Source organism: Bos taurus, chromosome 7 (genome assembly GCF_002263795.3).
Source record: "Bos taurus isolate L1 Dominette 01449 registration number 42190680 breed Hereford chromosome 7, ARS-UCD2.0, whole genome shotgun sequence".
Taxonomy (NCBI): domain Eukaryota; kingdom Metazoa; phylum Chordata; class Mammalia; order Artiodactyla; family Bovidae; genus Bos; species Bos taurus.
The window spans coordinates 25747379-25770482 of record NC_037334.1 but is presented as its reverse complement, the minus strand read 5'-3'; the positions used below and the strand labels follow the sequence as shown (position 1 = coordinate 25770482).

At 36.9% G+C, this 23104-nt stretch overlaps 1 protein-coding gene across 3 annotated transcripts in view; it reads left to right on the top strand.

Moving 5' to 3' along the window:
• Positions 1-11623, top strand: part of SLC12A2 (solute carrier family 12 member 2) — a 94199-nt gene extending 82576 nt beyond the window's left edge. Inside the window, exons 21-27 of one of the 3 annotated variants that reach the window (XM_005209086.4) lie at positions 891-938; positions 2361-2483; positions 3971-4082; positions 5290-5376; positions 5701-5836; positions 6142-6209; positions 8771-11623. In XM_005209086.4, coding sequence (XP_005209143.1) covers positions 891-938; positions 2361-2483; positions 3971-4082; positions 5290-5376; positions 5701-5836; positions 6142-6209; positions 8771-8906 — 710 coding nt within the window. In that variant the 3' untranslated portion in view covers positions 8907-11623. 3 annotated transcript variants of the gene reach the window in all.
• Positions 11624-23104: the final 11481 nt, after the last annotated feature.

Below are 23104 nucleotides of genomic sequence, written 5' to 3'. Positions count from 1 at the left end.
AGTGCATTAATGCTTGCAACATAAAAACTTTAAGAGGTAGGTATTGTTCAACCTTTTAACAAATGAGGAAAATGAGGCCTTAAGTAATTAGCTCAAGGTCACACCACTAGAAAAAGGTTTAGAGGTACTCTTGAAATGCTGGGAGTCTGACTCAAGAGCCCGTCACTGTAGTGTACTCTTTCCTGTCCAAGCTGGGAGTTTTATGTGCCTTAAACAAATAGTATAGCTTATTTTAAGAAAAAAAAATTTAAGTTTAGAAAAATATTAATTCTGGGAAATATTTATAGATATATAAATATAAATGGACTGGTATATGCTACATATATGCGTATACTCACACACACATACACATATATGTATGTATATACAAATTTATATATTTGAAAAATCACTCCTGTATAACCTGGCGTTTTATATAAACCATAAGACTCTTGTCTTTGATCAAATGCCTTAATATTTCAAGTGGTAATTAATTTTTACAAAAACCAAATATCTGTGCTTCTAAAATTACTTGGCAGCCATTTGCAAATGATACAGTGGCATGTTTGACTGCAACATCAATTTTTTGATATCATGTTTCTACTCTGTAAGCCATAGCAACTGATTTCAAGTTTGCCAGTTTAAAAGTTCAAAAAAAATTCTAGTTTTTGCCAGTTTTACCAGAATAAAATTTAGGGGCGGGTGTTACTCAGTAGCCCTGTTGGAGGAATCTAACATGTTTGCTTTTTCAATCCTGAACACTCAGTCTAGAAATATCTTCAGTCTTAATTATTTTTCACACTGTTTCTTCATACTATGTTTGCTTATAAATGTGTTCTAGTTACATTTTCATTATTTTATTAATAAAAAGGCAATTAACTTATATTTTGTGTTTCTTAAACATAATCTAGATGAGGAAGAGGATGGCAAGACTCCAACTCAACCACTGTTGAAAAAAGGCAGGCATTTTTCATCATTTTATTTTAATCTCCTTTCTCATACTGTTAATTCTTTAACTCCAATTTTATTATTTTCTTTCTTTACCTTGGTTTTTATTTTCATGGTGAGGTGATGTTACAGTTATTTATTAAATGCAGATTAGAAAAATAACGACTGGTCCAAATAAAGCTTTAAATCATCCCAGGAAAAGGTGATATGTCAAAAACAAATTCTTTTAAATCATAGTAGCATTTCAGGAATATTCAAATCCTGAAAGTCAGTATTTTAATTTTATAATTTAAACTGCATGGTTTAGATGATAAGTAGAGACACTGAAATAGGTTTATTTACAGTGTCACTTGCATTCTTTACCATCAGTTGTACCCAGCCAAGTCCTTAATTTTGATACTAATATATTTCTCATTTCAAAAATTACAATATTTCTCACAGTCCTGCTGCGTTTGGGAGATACAGTCATGTCAACGTACATGAATTTTATGAGAAGGAGATAGAGGTGAGAGTTATGGAGCAGTGTGGTTTGGTAGCCATATTATTTCATCATGCAAAGTCATTCGTCATGTTTGCATACATCATGGCAGCATGAAACGTGAATGATAAGACGTTCTTCAGAAGTGATCAGATTTCTTTCTGTGGATTTATACTTTTAAAATTTGGTATAGGGATTTCATTATAGTCATTTGCTTGCTCACAGTCAGTGCTGATTTTTTTCTTCCTTTTTAATTCCTAGCGATGTAAATGAGAATTCCCTTGACAAATTGTTCTTTAAACCTGCAGCAAATGGGTGCTCTTCCTGGGAGTTCCCACATTCTTTTTGTGGTTCACAGAAAGATTTGGTGCTTATATGGCTTTAGAATTGGGCCTCACATATTGAGGGGACAGAGTTAGGTAAAGATGAGGGAGTTTTTCCTTCTTCAGTGAAACAGTGAGAGGTTTTACTGTGATAACTGCATGATTGTATTGATATGTCTCCCACTTCCTTCTGTCTTTTATATTACAGATAAAAACATTTATTTTAAATATTTTTGAGCTTTAAATTATTGAGAAACCAAATTACAAAAGAAATATCTTCATGGAACAGGGATAAACTTACTTTGCCCAGTCAGCCTAAAACAGCTTTTCAAAAGTCAAAATCTAGCAGTTATAATTTTATTTACTGGTTTTTGTGATTCTCTTTCATTCAGAATACTTCAAAATATTAGAAATTAGGCAAGGTAGTTTGGATGAGTATAGATATATTTATCTATAATCATTTAAAAGTATGTTCAAATTACAAGCAATTGTGTCGTGAAGAATGCCATGTATATAATTATCTTTCATTATAAACATCTGAATATACAAAAGTTAGGGAACTATAGGAATTTAGCAAGATATACTTTAAGATTTACCTCTCTTACATCTTATTTTTCTGCTTAATCCTTCAGAATCCAAAGGCCCTGCTGTGCCTTTAAACGTAGCTGACCAAAAGCTTCTTGAAGCTAGTACACAATTTCAGAAAAAACAGGGAAAGAATACTATTGACGTCTGGTGGCTTTTTGATGATGGAGGTAAGGTTGCTAACCTATTTTTTTTTTTAATAAGTTTAAATTTTTTGGAGTTGTGGGGGTGGTATTAGGAAATAGCATGTACTCTTTACTCACTGACCCATTCCCATTAGGCCAACATTCCCCAAAGCATTAGGATCAGTTCCAGAATCAGGCATCACACTTAGTTGTCATCTCTCTTCAGTATCCTTTGGTTTGAAAGTTGCTCAGCCCTTCCTTGAGCTTTATGACTTGAAAATTTTTTTAAAAAATTAGACCGTTTTGTAGAATGTCACTTGATTTGAGGTGCTGTTTAATGATTCATAATAATTAGTTTCAAGTTATGTATTTTGGGTAGGAATATCACAGGAGTGATGCCGTGCCTTCTGTCTGCATCTCATCAGGTGGCTCTTGATGTTGATTCGTCTCATCACTGGTGAAAGTAGCTTTGACCTTTGAGTAAGGTGGCTTTCACTGTGTTTATATACTGAAAAGCTATTATTGCCACCTTTTATAATTACAGGTATTTGGGGCATGGGCAATTTCTTTGAGACCATGTAAATATTCTATTGTTGCTGTGATTTTTGCCACCATCTTGAGCACACATTGATATTTCCACCTGAATTTATTTTTGCTGTTATTGTTATGGTGTATATGTGGTTTCCAAATGATGATTTTTCCAATCCCATCATTTCTTCCTTATTTATTAGTTTTATCTGGTGTTTAACTGTAAAGAAGAGCTTTCTCTTTACTTCTATTTGTGTGGACTTAACAGTCTCCAATTATATTCAGTGGGTTAGCATTTTTCATTTTTATAATTTATTTTGATGTCCCAGATTTGACCAGCAGTATCCTCTTTAGGCTGACTTCTGTGTCCATTTGTCATGTCCCGATCATTCTTTATTTTATGATAAAATATGATGTTCCAGGCTCAATTTTGTACTTCACCTGCATCAGCACTTGAATGACCCTTTAATCCAAAGAGCCTTGATTCCTTTCAGTGAAGAACGGTATTTAGAAACATCGGTCAGAGCATTAGATACGCCCGTTTCTACTAGGGTGTCACTGCTCCCATGCCCTCTCAGTGGACAGATGTAGGAAACACACACAGCACTTATTTGTATGTACATGTGTAGATTGAAACCACTTCCATTGCCAACACTGCAGGCTTTGCTCCAGCTTCTCCCTTTTCATGTTTCGAAACATGACTCCCATTAGCTTCAGTGAACATTCTTTTTCTCAGTCTGATATAACAAATCTCCCTACCCTTTAAGGTCAGTACCTCATTTTTTGCTTTCATGACATGGGCCTTATCTTCACTGGACCTCCCTCCTTATTCAGGTCTGCCAAGTGGATTTTTGACTGAATGATTACAGGCAGGACAGAAAAAAAAATGTTTGTTATATATTGAGGTGTGGTAAAGAAGTTTTTAGCAGCTAACTTGAATTAAAAGTTTTTAATTGAGAAATCAATGTTAAATATAAATGATCTGTTATATTTTTATGACTTAGGTTTGACTTTATTGATACCTTATCTTCTGACTACCAAGAAAAAGTGGAAAGATTGTAAGATCAGAGTATTCATTGGTGGAAAAATAAATAGAATAGACCATGACCGAAGAGCGTAAGTCTGTTTTAAACTGATGAGCTTTTATCTAATAGTATTTCATTATCTCAATATCGGTTTGGTAGGGTAACAATTAGACAGTACAGAAAATGTCAGTAATGTTGCTCTGTTCTGTAGCGAAGCTGAAGAGTCTAAAATAAAACCTCATTCTCTTTAATTTAGTCTTAATGTTCAAGTTTAGATTCTTGGTTTTACTCACATGTAATATTTTTAATATGTTGACATTTTAGAACATCTTTAAATACTTGTAGCATAGAAGCATTAATCAGCCTTTTATGAAGAAAAATTAGCAGGGTAAAAAGTGCACAAAAGTTATATATCCATATATGTATTATACTTTTCAGACTTCTAGACAACAGAAATGCATGATGGCCTTGTCCATTCTCTCATTTCTGTCTGTCCTGTCACACAATTCTAGTTCTGGTTTCAGTGCTTCTCTAAGTACCCTCTGTCTCATTTCTGACTATTTCATAATATATTGTACATATGCTCCTAATTTCATGTTTGGAAAGAAAAGCTTTGATCATGTGACACCTCTGCCCCAAGGAATTTTAACTTCTTCTCTGTTACATACCATAGAAAGCCTGTGTGACAATCAGGGCCCTTTATAGTCTGTCTTGTTTCCTTTCTGTCTTTATCTCCTGTTTGCCCAAATATGCCTTATACTTCAGTTTACATTTCTGCACCCACCCTAAACATACATATGATTTCAGACTTTTACTTCTTTGCCTGCTCTCATCTCTCTACTACAAATAGTTCTTCACTAGCCTCCCTTCTGTGTTAAAATAACTCCATTCTTTAAAACCTAGTACTTATTGACACCTTCCTCATAAACGTTCCCTGTTTCTATTTGTTACAAATAACTGTTTACCAGTTTTTATTGAAATTCATGTACATATACAAACTGACTAAAATTAAAAAACTAGGTGCCATTCAAATTTAATTATTGTCTTCCTCTGTCCATTGGATACTAAGGAAAAATTCAGAGAATGTAAGAGAATACAATGCAAGTTTCTAGATAATTTAGATGTCTACTTTGTGAATGAGTAGTATAAATTAATTCGATGGATTTTGCTCAGCACCTGACATACTTTTCCTGTAAATCATTCTTTCCTATAAATCATATGGAGTCAGCCCTAAATAGAATAAAAATATTTCTGTATACAGCCTTCATGTATATCAGTGCTGTTCACTTTTGTTCTAGGATGGCTACTTTGCTTAGCAAGTTCCGGATAGACTTCTCTGATATCATGGTCTTAGGAGATATTAATACTAAACCAAAGAAAGAAAAGTAAGTTATTAGATAAATTGTTTTGTATAAATTTCTGATTGTTTTATGGATGACCTACTCAGACACTGTAATAGGTCATTTAACTTAATTACCTGGGGGTTTTGCCTGCTTTTAGTTACATGTGAAGTCAACTTTTTCTTAAGCTAGCAGATAACTGACTGACATTGCAGATATTGAAGTAAGTCCAAAGGGCCCTTTATAGTCTGTCTTGTTTCCTTTCTGTCTTTATCTCCTGTTCCCCCAAATATGCCTTATACTTCAGTTTACATTTCTGCACCCATCCCAAACATACATATTAACTGTCTGTATTCCTTTTTTTTTAAGTATTGTAGCTTTTGATGAAATGATTGAGCCATACAGACTTCATGAAGATGATAAAGAACAAGATATTGCAGATAAAATGAAAGAAGATGAACCATGGCGAATAACAGATAATGAGCTTGAACTTTATAAGACCAAGGTATTCTTTCTCTCCTGCTTCCTTTTCATTAATCTTCCTTGTGGTTTTTTTAGAAAATACTTAAGAAATAAATATCAAGAACTACAGTTGGTTATGAAAAGAACTAGTTGTGTAAACTAAATCTACTTTAAGTTGTACTTATATTTGGATAGTGCAAAGCACTGATTTTTTTTTTTTTAAGTTTGGGAATGGATATTTTTATTATACCAAAATTGATTTTGGTTTCTTTTTATCTATAGTTTTATGTACCAGGGAAAATTTCAGTTTTTGAAAGGACTAAGAATGACTGTTATGTTTCATTTCAGACATACCGGCAGATCAGGTTAAATGAATTATTAAAGGAACATTCAAACACAGCTAATATCATTGTCATGTAAGTAATAACCTATACTAAGATTTTCTTGGCTATTCATTTTATGATAATTCAATTAGGATTCATTTCTTCTACCAAAAATATATCTATAACCATAATAACTTAGTGGTTATGAGAGAAAAACAAACTTTTTTTTTAATACATTTTGCTTTAAGCATATGAAGAAATCATATAAGATAAGAAAGATAAACAAAAATATTTACCTTAAGCTTATATAAATCTAAATAATTCCTTATCATCGTAGCATATTCTGGGATTTTTTTCCTTTATGCTTTTTCCCACTTTTAAAAAATTCCTTAGCTTTGGAAATACCACAGCATAACCTGGAAATACCACAGCATAACCATCAACATTTGTCGGGTAATGGGGCTGCAAGTTGAAATTTGGTTCCTAGACAGTTTCTTCATAGAAATAATTCCATCAAGTTAGGCTAAGGATTAAATTTAAAACATGGTTCATATCTGAATTCCCACTCCCAAGTTCCCACATACAAAATGTCATATAGACACAATGTCTTTGCATTGAATTTAGATACTTGTGCTCACTCTGGCTTTTCTTTCACTAAACCAGGTTGCCTAGATCTTTCTTGAACCCAAATTTTCTAAGTCCTGGAGCCTGGTCCTTATATAGGTAAAAAAGGCTCAGATCTCTGGAAACATGTCAAATTATGAAACTAAGTAATACCAAAAGATTGCTATTTTGACTAACAACCAGGAAATTTGACTACACCAGGAAATTTCCAATTTTGCTGATGGTAACCAAGTATCTGTAATGGAAGTCACTAAAACATAGAAATCTAGAGAAAAACACTCTATGGAGCAACTGGACATACATCCACTACCTACAAATGAAAATGAAAGCTCAGAGATAGGTACAAGAAATTGAACATTAATATATAGAATTAATTATGTTTGAATTTCATTCATCCGTATGTAGTTACCACTATCAAAATTCAGATAGAAATATCCCTTTCTCCTAAAACAATTATAAGGGGAGATTTGAGGTTTAATTTTAGATACTAACTCATCAGTGGCCACAGGACTGGAAAAGGTCAGTTTTCATTCCAATCCCAAAGAAAGGCAGTGCCAAAGAATGTTCAAACTACCACACAATTGCATTCATTTCACATGCTAGCAAAGTAATGCTCAAAATTCTCCAAGCTAGGCTTCGACAGTATGTAAACCAAGAACTTCCAGGTGTTCAAGCTGGATTTAGAAAAGGCAGAGGAACCAGAGATCAAATTGCCAACATCCACTGGATCATAAAAAAAGCAAGAAAATTCCAGAGAAACACCTGCTTCATGGACTATGCTAAAGCATTTGACTGTGTGTATCACAACAAACTGTGGAAAATTCTTGAAGAGATGGGAATACCAGACCACCTTACCTATCTTCTGAGAAACCTGTATGCAGGTTGAGTATCAACAGTTAGAACCAGACATGGAACAACAGACTGGTCCCAAATTGGGAAAGGAGAGGATCAAGGCTGTATATTGTTACCTTGCTTTTTTAACTTATATGCAGAGTACATCATGCGAAATGCCAGGCTGGATGAAGCACAAGCTGGAATCAAGATTGTCGGGAGAAATATCAATAACCTCAGATACGCAGATGACACCACCCTTATGGCAGAAAGTGAAGAGGAACTAAGAGCCTCTTGAGGAAGGTGAAAGAGGAGAGTGAAAAAGTTGGCTTAAAACTCAACATTTAGAAAACTAAGATCATGACATCCAGTCCCATCACTTCATGACAAATAGATGGGGAAACAATGGTAACCATGACAGATTTCATTTTCTTGGGCTCCAAAACCACTGCAGATGGTGACTGCAGTCATGAAATTAAAATACACTTGCTCTTTGGAAGAAAAGCTATGACTAACCTACACAGCATATTAAAAAGCAGAGACATTACTTTGCCGACCAAGGTCCGTATAGTCAAAGCTATGGTTTTTCCCGTAGTCATGTGTGGATGTGAGAGTTGGACCATAAAGAAGGCTGAGTACTGAAGAATTGATGCTTTTGAACTATGGTGTTGGAGAAGACTCTTGAGAGTCCTTTGGACTGCAAGGAGATCAAATCAGTCCATCCTAAAAGAAATCAATCCAGAATATTCATTGCAAGGCCTGATGGTGAAGCTGAAACTCCAGTACTTTGGCTACCTGATGCAAAGAACTGACTCATTAGAAAAGACCCTGGTACTGGGAAAGATTGAAGGTGGGAGAAGAAGGGGATGACAGAGGATGAGATGGTTGGATGGCATCCCTGACTCAATGGATACAAGTTTGAGCAAGCTCTGGGAGTTGGTGAAGGACAAGGAAGCAGTACATGGGGTCACAAAGAGTCAGACACGACTGAGCGACTGAACAACAAAAATTTGCTATTCTTAAGATATTTTGTAAGAAATACTTTGTTCAAACTTGAAAAAAAAAAGGAATATATGGTATAGTAGTTGTTACAGCATATATTGTAATTATAGTAATTTTTAGTTACTATTACTGTGACTTATAGTTTTTATTATTTTATTCTTAGCTTAGTTTAATTTCTTGTTGTTTTTTGATACCAGGAGTCTCCCAGTTGCACGAAAAGGTGCTGTGTCTAGTGCTCTCTACATGGCATGGTTAGAAGCTCTATCCAAGGACCTGCCACCAATTCTCCTAGTCCGTGGGAATCATCAGAGTGTCCTTACCTTCTATTCTTAAGTGTTTTATCTGCACAGTGGACAGCCCTCCAGACGGTACTTCAGTGCCTAGTGAAGTAACTATCACTGAAATCTTCAACATCACAATGGTGAACTGTGACTTTTTTTCACTATTTCATTAATTTGAAAGCACACAGGGAAGTTGCTCCATTGATATATGTATGGAGACTTCAGTTTTAGTCAATTCCGTATTTCAGTCTTAGTGAATGATGATTCCTTGTTGGACTGAAGCTTGTGAGAGTAAAGTTTTTCCTTTGCTACTTGAATAGCAATAAAAGTGTGTTATTTTTTGATTGATGAAAGGAGTACAAAAAGCCTTTAGCCTTGAGGTGCCTTCTGAAATTAACCAAATTTCATTCATATATCCTCTTTTATAAATTTGTAGAATGTCGAACTTTGCCTTCAGCTATTTTTATTTCTAATCTTTCCCACCTTAAAATGGACACTGCTTTTCTTTTTCCATTGACCAATTAGTGTTGAGTACTGTATGTTTTCTATTACTTTTGTAAATGTGTTTGTTAGGCGAGAATTAGGGCTAGTTAATGAAAATGCAAGGGAAAAAATATGAGAACCGAAAAGTGACCCTAAGGTTAGGTTTGCGTTAGGATGTATAAATGTAGATCTAGGGAGAAAAAAGCCCAATAAACCTTTTTTTTAAAACCTCTAATTGGCTGTTATTTATATCTTTTTTGATTATTATTATTTGAATCCTTAGGGGAGGTTGAAGATTTATCCAGTACTTCTATATACCATCCTGAAAAATCACATATTGTCATTCTCTAAAGAAAATCTTTTAAAATCATTTATATTTATTAGAAGAAAGATCTGTCCTAATTTAGAATTTTCCTCAAATCTGAGGGACTTTTACAAAGTGCTAAAAGACTTTCCTGGTTAAAATTAGACAAAGCATTGTCATTTAATAGAATATTTCAATAAATATATGGAATATCACTATATCATCCTTTTTATAAATCATTAAAATATTTATTGTTTCATCAAATGGTTAAATGGACCACTGGTTTCTTAGTGAAATGTTCTTAGGCTTAATTCATTCAACTGTCAAGTACATAGTCTTAATTAATATACTCAGGTTTGAACAGATTATTCTGGACATTTAAATTTAATCCATTCTTAATACTTTAAAACTTTTGTGTTAAGAAAAACTGCCAGTTTGTGCTTTTGAAAAGTCTGTTTTGACATCATAGTCTACTAGTACAATTTGGACAGTGCGTATGTACTGTTACTAAAAGCTTTATATGCAATTATTAATGTGAATTTTTTGTTTTTATTCAAGGAAGGATTTCCTAGAAACATTTCAAGGGATTGTATGTCTACATATCTGTATGTGTGTGTGTATATATGCATACACATATGCATATGTGTATTTATGACGACACAATGGTTGTTTGCATTTTAAAGTGTTAAGATTTATCATATTAAATTTTTTGTTTATGAGTTCACAGATTGAAAGACAGGTTTCATGGAGAACAAATGTGATCACTGGAAGGGCATGTAACTTCACACAGTTATCATTCGATTAGGAAATGGAGAATGTTTCATCTAAAGTACTCTTCAGTGTGTTCACTGGTATAAGTTTCACTGGTGAAGAATTTATGTAGGTGTTCATGAATCTCGAAAATATAAAATTACTACTGTTGTTCAGTAGTGCAATATCTTTGCTGCATGAGTATGAACTAAGTTAATATCATAACAGAGATCTGATAGTAATTTTAAATTCAGAATGTTAAGAGAATGAGGTAATTGTTTTCCTAAAAACTTTTTCCTATGTTATAACTCACACCATTGTACCATTTTTTGGAGGTTTTGTAGTGTTTAAGAGGAAAGACAGTAAAAATGTCATATTCAATAAACAATATCATGTCTCAACTTTTTAAATGGTTAATAGGGCATAACTGAATGCTGCTATCTTGAAATGTGCACAGGTACACTTACTTTTTCTTTTTTTAAGTTTTTCCCATTCAGGAAAACCTTGTTGTGATCTGTACTGCAGGAACCAAATGTCATGCATCATACATATGTGTATAAAGTACATAAAATATATCTAAATATACATAATGGGGGAGGGTAATATTGTCTGTGAAATAATGTAAGAAACTTTTCACTTAAAAAGAAATGCATTACTTTTACTTAACACTAGATACCAGGTCAGATTTTTCAAGGTTGTTTTTGTGCTATCTCTGATAAATTTCAACAATTAATTCTTAGAAATGTTAGCCAGTGTTGAAGCTATTCTACTCTATTTTATTTATGCTGAATTTGATTGTTTTAATGCCAAAAATTTTAAGTTCTAATCATTGCTGATAACTTGGAAATAAACAGTTATGCAATGGCATATGACCGTTCATTATTTCTCTAGGTAAAAATTCAGTGGGTTTAAAGAATGATGGTGTTAAGCTGATTATTAACAGTTAATTAAATCACATATTTATTTGTCACATTATTTCATTTGTATTTTTAGGTTTCCTTTTACATTCTTTTTTTATGCTTTCTGACATTACATATTTTTAAAGACTATGGAAAAATAATTTAAAGATTTGAGCTCTGGTGAATGTTTACTAAGTTTGAAAATGTAATATTTTGATAATACTGTACTATAACTGTCACACAGATGCTTTTCTAATGTTTTAACGTTGAGTATTGCAGTTGCTGCTTTGTACAGAAGTTACTGCAATAAAGGAAGTGGATTCATTAAAACAATTTAATGTCTATTCATTTTATCCATTTTATAAATCCCTGTCAACTCTGTGATTTTTATCTCATTTATACAACTTATTTCATGGATGTCTTGAGTTTTTTAAAATGGCTTTTACCCTAATATTCATTGTTTGGAAAAGTTGTTTGAAGTTGTTCACTATCCTTAAACCTTTGGAGTAATCACTAATTTTCTTGACAGATTGAGCTATATCAGACACAGCTCATTTTGATATTTTATAAACCATTTAACTTTTCTAATTCTGCTTTATTTGTCTTTTGGTTAAATCATGTGTTTATGAGTGAAGAAAGTAGAATATTAAAATGGATTCACAGTCCCTGAGTATAATCTGATTCATTTCTTGCTAAGATTTTTGGCAAAGCTAATTTACAGTTTTACAAAGCATTTTCACTTTACCATTTGAACATTACAGTAGGTGTATTATATGTGCGGGACAGCTGTTTCTCTCTCTCCTACTCTTGAGAAAGTAGCTTGGAGAATTGTAGCGAGTTTCCCAAGATCATGTGATAAATCAACAAAGGATACTGGTCTAGAGCACAGATCTTTCATCTTCACGCATATCACCATTATTCAGTCACTGCTGCCTGATCCATAACTTAATTACTGGTTTAGAATGGTCATTTCCAAACTACTCATACTTACCTGCCCAGGAAGTTTGTGCTCAGGTAATACAAATTACAGTTACAAGTATATACTGGGCACAGGCTATCTAATAGATCTGAAACAAATATAAGTGTCCATTGTATGATCTTTGCTTTTTGCTTATTCCTCAAAAAGCTGCTATTCAGGTTTACTCACTTCTTTGTGGAATAGGAGGGGGGGTTAAGAGAGAATTCAAAGGCAGCTGTGATTGTGACATTTACTATCAGAGCATCCAGTGGTTTTCAAAACAGGAATGTAATTAAGTCTTTGAGCCAGCAGAGTTTTTTGTTTTGTTTTTATTTGGGGAATAAAAGATAAATGCTTTGATATGTGTCAACAGGATGCATATGTATGTATCAGCAGGATGTTTATAGGATTAGAGGAAATAGATGATAGTTTGATGTTTATTTGGGTAGACAAGTAGTTAAAACATCAAAATAATGGTTAAAACAGCACAAGTTTAGGATACACTCCTCAGAAAGTACTGTTTAGCTAGTTCAGATAGTAGGTACATAAAAGGTGTTGGTGGATTAACCAATCAGACATACTTTTTGGGGGGGACTACTAAAATACCTGAAGAGCTCAGTCTCATTGCTTTTTATAGAATCTGGAAGCAGAGGTCATAGACCTGTTTTACCTGTGGCATAGGAGTTTAAGGTAGGCTGTTAAATGGCAGCATTAAGGAGAACTTCAGCCCATTTTTTCCTTGTTGAAACTACCACTGAATTTTGTGTTGGACAAGGTTACTACTATTTCAGAGGAAAATGTGAATATGTCTGAATTTTTTGTCTCCTGCAGCCTTACTTGTGGCTGTGGTCCTCAGATCAGGAGCTCATTCCCCCAAATAATAGTTTACACATATTCTTTGTTCCTCTTTTCTATCATATGAATGCCAGTTAGCAAGATATTCCATCCAAAACTACAAATGAAAAAGAAATTTACTTTTCTGATCCATGTGAAATGTAAAAACAGACACCTCAGACTCAGTATTTGTCAGAATTTCATTAGAATACTGCTAAATAAGCTTTGAAGGTAAAGAACTGTAGAGGTTTTATTCTAGAAACGTTAATTGCGTTTCTAGATAATTTCATATCCAGTTCCTATCTAATAACAGACAAACTTTAAAAGTAAGCAGGCAGCGTGTTTTGATTTATATATAGTACACATAAGGCATATAACAACTACTGCTATAAGGTATGATTGTATTTGCTCTTTTACATTCTAAATAAAATTAAGTCCCAAGTAAGCCACTTTAAAAGGAGGTCATCACAATTTGAAAAGGAGCAAGTTTTAGGAGTTTGTATGACCAGTATAACACAGGTTACTTTTATTTCAAGCACACATTTTTGCTTAAGCCATGAAAACTCCTTTGAGTTTCCTAGGAGTGTTACTAGTCAAGATGTTTAAAAGATGGCAACGACTATTTGGGAATTGGGGTGGAGAGTGGTAGAATGGAAAGTTACACTCCAAGAAAGGTTCATGGATTGTGAAAGACTGCTTTTATGGCTGAAAGTCTTGCATTCACTCTTCCTTCTGGGAAACAGTGAATTGTGAAGAATGGAAGTTAGGTTTGTTTTTTTTTTCTGAATTTTAAAATCTGTTGATTTTAATAAGCATCTCCTATTAGTTACATGGTACTAAATTCAGAAGTATGACCTATCTCTTTCAGGAAGTCTTTTTCTATGGCTGTTCCATCAATAAAGATAATCCTTTGTTTACTGTCTATGCACCTGTGAGTTTAACACTGTTGACGTAAACATCACACTTGATGTTTTTCAGAGATTTGACAGTAGGGAATAACAGGGTATTATGTACTAAAACAGGTGTATTATTGTATTGAGAACAGTGGTTCTCAAACTTCAGTGTGTATTGGAATCACCTTGAGGGTTTGTTAAAATATAGTTGTTCCTGCCAGTCTCTGTTCTGAGTGAAATTCCTCCCCTTCACAAACACAGCTTTTCAGTATAACCCCTTCTTTATGGTTCCCTTTATCCTTTACCCATGCCTATCAAGTCTCTTAAAGAGTACACTTATTTCCATCTCCTCTCAGCTGTTAATTCAGATAATAACCATTCTTCCACATTGCTGAGTGTTTTCTATCTGTATTAGATCATCTTTAGTGGTAGGAATAGAACCCAAAGCATACTAACAGAAAAAGCAGTCCAGGAAGACAATTGAGATGAGTCCCTGGACTCAAGTTTGTGTAATCAGGGACTCAGAACAGTGTCATCAGAATTCTGTGTCTACCTTTTCTTCTCTCTGGTTTGCTTCTCTAGGCTTGACTTGATTCTTCAGGTAAGACTGTCAGGGCATATTGTGCTCTATGGCTTCTGGGCAGTTAGGGGGAGAGGCGGGGGCGGGGATCAATCTCAGTAGTTCAATGACTGTAGTAAAAAAAAAACCAACAAAACAGGCAGTGGGGGTGCTGTGTTGGCAGCTAGTGCCCATAGTTTCTTGTGTTTATGTAGTCACTCAGAAAATTAAGGAAGGGCTGCTTCAGCTCTTTGATCTACACTGATGACTGGCAACTTCAGGTGCTGGTTTGCCCAAGTTCCAGAGGTTGATTCAAAGGTGAACAGCTCTGTAGGCCAAACCCAAGCCACTGACACCTTGACTAGGCCCTCAAGCTTTGCACTCAGATGCTCACTATCCACTCCATTCCTTGCTTTCCACCCTGCTCCCCACCTTCCACTCCCACCCCTACCTTCCACCCCCATCCATGATCCATCCACTCCCCACCTTCTACCCTAGCCCAGCAGTCCCACAGCCATCACAGCCTCAAACTTTCTGTTCACAGGGTATTTGGCGGAGGATTCTTGATTCCCTAGTTTGCAACAACTCCATTTGCACACCCCTCTTGTCCTTACTCCTTAGGCTAGTATCTCCAGAACTCCCACCCCAGTCCCTGCCCACTCCAGGGGGCAAAATCCCCCAACCCAGAACAAGAACAAGTCTTTCTTTCCCTTCCCCTTTCCCTGACAATGGGTCCTCGTGGCTTGTGGGAAAATGCAGAAAACCTGTTTTTAGTAGGGTCCACATCACAGAAGAGTATGCTTTTCCTACAATATCAAGAAATATAATAGCCATTTAGAAATGCATTTAGAATGACAACAGAATCTTCCCTCACCAAAACAGAGTACTATACTTTTTCTAATTGAAAGCCGTTTGGTTGATTTTTCCAACTATGTTGCACTAAATTCTCAGCAGATCACTCTGTTACCCTTGAACCATGCCCATACAATGGTAAGCCCCCCAAAGTTTTAAAAAGTGTAGTGCAGAATTAACCTCTCTAGAAGACACCCATTACCTTCGGGCTACAGTAGGGAGCCAGTGGGCACTGGTGGTATCAGTATCAGATGGAAGGTCGTTAAAATAGTTAGAAATGTCAGGGATGAAGGGGGATTGAATCAAGTTGAGTAGCAGGAAGAATTAAAAAGTTTAGATTCAGAAACCATATCAAGAAAGAATTAAAGGCAATAGGATTGTAATGAGGTTAGGTGGAGAGACTAGGGGATGAGATGATGAAGACATCAAAGTTTCTGGCTTGGGCCATGGGTGGATCTGATATTGAAACAGGAAGCTGAGTAAGTTTGGGGAAAGATATGCATGTGGCAGGAGAATAAAGGGGTTGTTTAGAACATGAGTTAAAGATAAGATTCAGGCTCTGGAACCCAACATGACAATTAGCTATTTATCCACTGAAATAATTTACCAAAAAAATCACTGAGACTAGAACCTTTTTTAGAAGCAACACGTAAATTATGTTGGTTTTGTTTCACTGTTACAGTTTGCTTAGGTTTTCTATTTCTTGCTGTGTCAATTTTAATAATCCTTCATTAAATGTTAATTCCTATGTATTGAAATTTACTAGCAATCGGAGCATGATTTTATAATTTCAAACTCTAATCATTTCATATATTCCTTTCCTTTTTATATTTTTTCTCATTTGTTGATTGGATTTGTTTCTGATCCTTGGAAGAAACGCACTTCGACTTATCACCTTCATTAATTTTCACAGGTGTCATGGCTGAAGAAACAAAAAAAGAAACAATGCTCTCTGCATTTAATTCTCGCCTTCCTAAATCACATGGAATATGAGGTCTTTTTTTCTCTCTTTTTTTAAATTTTTATTTATTTATTTTTTTAAAATTTTATTTTATTTTTAAACTTTACATAATTGTATTAGTTTTGCCAAATATCAAAATGAATCCACCACAGGTATACATGTGTTCCCCATCCTGAACCCTTCTCCCTCCTCCCTCCCCATACCATCCCTCTGGGTCGTCCCAGTGCACTAGCCCCAAGCATCCAGTATCGTGCATCGAACCTGGCCTGGCATCTGGTTTCATACATGATACTTTACATGTTTCAATGCCATTCTCCCAAATCTTCCCACCCTCTTCTCCCACAGAGTCCACAAGACTGTTCTATACATCAGTGTCTCTTTTGCTGTCTCGTACACAGGGTTATTGTTAGCATCTTTCTAAATTCCATATATATGTGTTAGTATACTGTATTGGTGTTAAGATATAAATCTATGGAAATATTCATTAGTTTCCAAAAGGTATCACTATCTTGCAAATAGCAATATGGAGATAAAGGAAAAGTCACACTCCTATCTTCAACATGCTTAACTATTTCAAAACATCAAAGACACTCTTCTATTTCTAAAACCATGGCATAGAACTAGCTCCTTGGCAGAAAGCTGCAAATTAGCTCAGGCTAAAGAGAGAGAAAGCTGACATGTTCTGTTGGATGAACTTGTTATACTGGAATAGCTGATAAACAAGAGCTATCTCTTGAACTTAAAAAATAAAGTCACAGTATAGTACAGTGAAAGGAATATTATTTTCTGGTCACTACAGGAGGCATATTTTTTTCAGGGAAGTTGAGTATAGATATACTGGAAGGTTGTCTTGTGAGAAGAAATCAAAATGTAGACGTGGCTTTCCAGAGAAACTGACCCTGACCCCCGTTCCTGTCCTGTTATTTACTGTGATCATAGCCCCTATAAAGTCTTGCTCTTTAACTCTTCTATGAGGATAATACTGTCCACTTCAGAGAGGGGTTATGAGATTTAAATAAATTATGTAAACAGGTGGCATATGGACAGTGTTCAGTTGATGTAAGCTCTTTCTCCCCCATTTCTCCTAAATTAGAAATAAAATGATACTCAGTTAATCACAGCACCACGAGTGACTATTTTCTTGCTCATCCCTTAGCACAATCCATCACCTGATCTTATTGATGTTTTCCTTCTAAACAACTCAAATCTCTTTGTTCAACCAATAGATTTGCTATGACTTCAGTTCTGATTTCCAACACTGGGAGCTGGACAATGTTAAGCCTGCTCTAACTCTAACATGATGAGAAGAAACCATTTGGGATTATAAAGCCAGGGCAGAGGAGTAATTCCCACACCTGGTGGAGGTGTACTTCCCTGGATATTGATGTGGGCCAAGTTTTGCGGCTCCTCTCTACTAAAGGCTCTCTTCCCCCCATACCCTCTGAACATGCTGGATACATTCCTGAGGAATTAAGGGGCCACCTTAGAGCTGCATTCATTGACTCTATCTTTTGAACTGTTTTCTATGCTAATTCTTCAGCAAACCTACGCAAAGCCCACTTAAAACTAAGTCCAAATCTTTATTCTCTTCTAACCCTCTTAGACACAAACTTTGTGGACTGACCAAAAAGATCATATAGTTCTCACTTGTCTCTTTGCCTCCCATATTAATTACATCATTCTGAAAATGAACCTCTCTTTAGGTTCATTTTCAGCTCCCACTTCCAGTGGGAGCTATCTACTCCTACCAGACTAACCATCTGCACAGGGCTTTTGCTTCCTTGCAGTTCGAACATTCCAGTTTAACTACCTGATCTGTCCTTGACCTTACTCAACATGAAGCTCTGAATCATCTGCTACGGCAAGTTTTCTGATTCCATAAGGCTGCATTAGAGGTCCCTCTTCTGCTCTGCCCCTCTATGCTAATCCACTTGCCCCTGCCATAGCCTCATTGCCTGCACTGGAGTTGCTTTCTTTTTTTTTTTTTTTTGGAGTTGCTTTCTTTGCTCTATGTTTTTCACACCAGTGTGGAAGCACCCTGGCCGCAGTGACCTTATGCAGGGCTTACAATTTAATGGGCACTTGAGGTCCATCTAGTCAAGGCTATGGTTTTTCCAGTGGTCATGTATGCATGTGAGAGTTGGACTGTGAAGAAAGCTGAGCACCGAAGGATTGATGCTTTTGAACTGTGGTGTTGGAGAAGACTCTTGAGAGTCCCTTGGACTGCAAGGAGATCCAACCAGTCCATTCTAAAGGAGATCAGTCCTGGGTGTTCATTGGAGGAACTGATGCTGAAGCTGAAACTCCAATACTTTGGCCACCTGATGCAAAGAGTTGACTCATTGGAAAAGACTCTGATGCTGGGAGGGATTGGGGGCAGGAGGAGAAGGGGACTACAGGATGAGATGGCCGGATGGCATCACTGCCTCAATGGACATGAGCTTGAGTGAACTCTGGGAGTTGGTGATGGACAGGGAGGCCTGGCGTGCTGTGAATTATGGGGTCGCAAAGAGTCGGACACGACTAAGCAACTGAACTGAACTGAAGGTTGCTGAATGTCTGATTAAATGAAGTGAATGATGAGCGAAAGAACTGATTTGTTTTTTATCTTATGAACCCTATGGACCATGTAATGTGTTTTCTATTTAACCTTGACTGATAGGTGAAGTACTATTAGGAATATATGGTGGGTATTCTAAGCTTCAGCAATATGTGAACCGTGAAACTTCCTGATGTTCAAGCTGGTTTTAGAAAAGGCAGAGGAACCAGAGATCAAATTGCCAACATCCGCTGGATCATGGAAAAAGCAAGAGGGTTCCAGAAAAACATCTATTTCTGCTTTATTGACTATGCCAAAGCCTTTGACTGTATGGATCACAATAAACTGTGGAAAATTCTGAAAGAGATGGGAATACCAGACCACCTGATCTGCCTCTTGAGAAATTTGTATGCAGGTCAGGAAGCAACAGTTAGAACTGGACATGGAACAACAGACTGGTTCCAAATAGGAAAAGGAGTTCGTAAAGGCTGTATATTGTCACCCTGTTTATTTAACTTATATGCAGAGTACATCATGAGAAACGCTGGACTGGAAGAAACACAAGCTGGAATCAAGATTGCCCGGAGAAACATCAATAACCTGAGATATGCAGATGACACCACCCTTATGGCAGAAAGTGAAGAGGAACTCAAAAGCCTCTGGATGAAAGTGAAAGTGGAGAGTGAAAAAGTGGGCTTAAAGCTCAACATTCAGAAAACAAAGATCATGGCATCCGGTCCCACCACTTCATAGGAAATAGATGGGGAAACAGTGGAAACAGTGTCAGACTTTATTTTTCTGGGCTCCAAAACCACTGCAGATGGTGACTGCAGCCATGAAATTAAAAGACGCTTACTCCTTGGAAGGACAGTTATGACCAACCTAGACAGCATATTCAAAAGCAGAGACATTACTTTGCCAACAAAGGTTCGTCTAGTCAAGGCTATGGTTTTTCCTGTGGTCACGTATGGATGTGAGAGTTGGACTGTGAAGAAGGCTGAGCGCCAAAGAATTGATGCTTTTGAACCGTGGTGTTGGAGAAGACTCTTGAGAGTCCCTTGGACTGCAAGGAGATCCAACCAGTCCATTCTGAAGGAGATCAGCCCTGGGATTTCTTTGGAAGGAATGATGCTAAAGCTGAAACTCCAGTACTTTGGCCACCTCATGCGAAGAGTTGACTCATTGGAAAAGACTCTGATGCTGGGAGGGGTTGGGGGCAGGAGGAGAAGGGGACGACAGAGGATGAGATGGCTGGATGGCATCACTGACTCGATGGACGTGAGTCTGAGTGAACTCTGGGAGTTGGTGATGGACAAGGAGGCCTGCATGCTGCAATTCATGGGGTCGCAGAGTCGGACACGACTGAGCGACTGCTCCGATCTGATCTGATCTAAGTTTTAGGGATTTTCACATCCTTTCTCTCTCCCACTTTACTCCATTCTGACTTCACAGATACTATGGTATCAGTACATTTTGGAATTAAATGAGAGTGTGGAAATATTTTAAAAATTAACAAATTTGTTTATTATTGTGAAAAAGCATCTGCCATTAATGCCTTATCTTGTCAAGTATCTAAAGACCAAGTATCTCCCAAACCCATGCTGTTATACAAACTATATGAATGAGAAAATGTTATGTAAACATTACAGATGATTCTTCCCAACTGGAAAAATTTTGCTCTTTATAACACAGCTTAAAAGACAGCTTCTTTGTGAAACTCCTCTGACATCCCATTGCCAAACCACTGTAGCCATTGCACCTTTTTTCTTGGCCCGTAGCATTGTTATATATTTGATTTCCCAATTAGATTGAGTAACTGATGTAATCAGTTTGTTATATCCAGTGGCTTATCTTAGTTGTGAGCAGATAGAAGGTTTAAATACAGGATTTTTGAATGAAATAATTAATGAAAAAATTATATAAACGGGAGGTCTGCTGACGACAGGAGAATGGATGAAGTTACAAGCATGGAACTTTGTTAGGACCAGAGCTTTCTGAAATGGGTGATTTGGTTTAGCAGTAACAACTACAACTACCAACCAGTAACAACTACATAGTAATAATATGCATAAGATGTTTCTTTTTATTTTTTAACTTTACAATATTGTATTGGTTTTGCCATACATCAACATGAATCTGCCACAGGTATACACGTGTTTCCCATCCTGAACCCTCCTCCCTCCTCCCTCCCCATACCATCCCTCTGCACCAGCCCCGAGCATCCAGTATCATGCATTGAACCTGGACTGGCGACTTGTTTCATATATGATATTATACATGTTTCAATGCCATTCTCCCAAATCATCCCACCCTCTCCCTCTCCCACAGAGTCCATAAGACTGTTCTATACATCAGTGTCTCTTTTGCTGTCTCGTATACAGGGTTATTGTTACCATCTTTCTAAATTCCATATATATGCGTTAGTATACTGTATTGGTGTTTTTCTTTCTGGCTTACTTCACTCTGTATAATAGGCTCCAGTTTCATCCACCTCATTAGAACTGATTCAAATGTATTCTTTTTAATGGCTGAGTAATACTCCATTGTGTATATGTACCACAGCTTTCTTATCCATTCATCTGCTGATGGACATCTAGGTTGCTTCCATGTCCTGGCTATTATAAACAGTGCTGCGATGAACATTGGGGTACACATGTCTCTTTCCCTTCTGGTTTCCTCAGTGTGTATGCCCAGCCTTGGGATTGCTGGGTCATAAGGCAGTTCTAGTTCCAGTTTTTCTTATATGTTTAAATTCTTGAGGCCAAACCTACAATAACTATTCTTTCACGTCAGTAACTTGGTCTCCTTCATGCTAATCACTAGGATATAATTATTTGAAGAAGGGGTCATTTAATATGTAGTTATTGGTTATTATATCTGTAATACTTTGGCTTCCCTGATGGCTCAGCAGTAAAGAATCCACCTGCAATGCAGCAGACATAGGTTCCATCCCTGGGTCAGGAACATAGCTTGGAGAAGGAAATGGGAACCCACTCCAGTCTTCTTACCTGGGAAATCCCAAGGACAGAGAAGCCTGGAGGGCTACAGTCCATGGTGCGCAAAAGAGTTGAACATGACTTAGCAACTAAACAACAACAAATATAAATAAGACTCATGAACAAGGGGAGGAAGCAGAGAACAGCAAGGGAGGATGCTTATGGCTGGGGAGCTGGGCAAAGGCGCCCTCCTTAAAAGTATTTTTAAAATGTCAATCCCAGGCCATATAACTCCCAAACTCTGTGTGAGAAGCCAGTTTGGGGGTTAGCGTGGTAGGGACAGCCCTGAGCTCCAGCCCACCCTGATTTGAGTGTGATAGGGTTGGGGTGAAAAGCTCAAGTCGAGAAGCAAAAGGTGCCAGTGTTTAGTTAGGTGCCAAAGTATTTGCTTAAGAAACTAAGTCACCTCCTTGGCCAAGCCCAGGCTGTTATCTTAACTGCCCTTTAAACGCTTCCTGGTGGCTTTTGTTCTTTGAGGATTATTGAACACTTCGGTCCCACCTGTTTTGAGAAACCTGTGTCGAAAAATACACAAATGGAAGCAGATCCTCATTTGTTGTTAAACCTGCAGTCTTAATCCCAGGATTCTAAATGAAGGGGATTTTCCTGCTTAACCTGGGTCACACCAAACTCAAGTGCGGACCAACTGAAAAACCTTGAGTCTGCCCGCCTGCCTTTCTCTCCTTGTTCCCTCCTTCCTTTCTTCTGGTCCCCTCTCGTCCAGGCAATACAACTGTCATTGTGACTTAGGTCTTACCTTTGGTGGGGAGTGTCTTGGGAAAAAAATAATGTAACTTGAACGTATTTTCTATTAAACGTTTTAAAAAGATCTTTCGTCCTTATTTTGACTTCAGTGTTATCAAACTCCAATTAGAGTGAACTGAAGACTGGCTAGGATCTCGTCAGCTCTCTGGTGTTGAGGGGCGAAGCAAAGTGGATCACCGCTGGCCGCGAAACAACCCCCTCCCACCAGGCAACGCGCGCCTCTCCCTCACGCGGAGAACCCGCCCCAGAAGGCAACGCGCGCCTCTCCCTCACGTGGAGACCCCGCCCCACTGGGCAGTTGGTGCCTATCTCACCCCTTTGACCGCGTGGATCACAATAAACTGTGGAAAATTCTGAAAGAGATGGGAATACCAGACCACCTGATCTGCCTCTTGAGAAATTTGTATGCAGGTCAGGAAGCAACAGTTAGAACTGGACATGGAACAACAGACTGGTT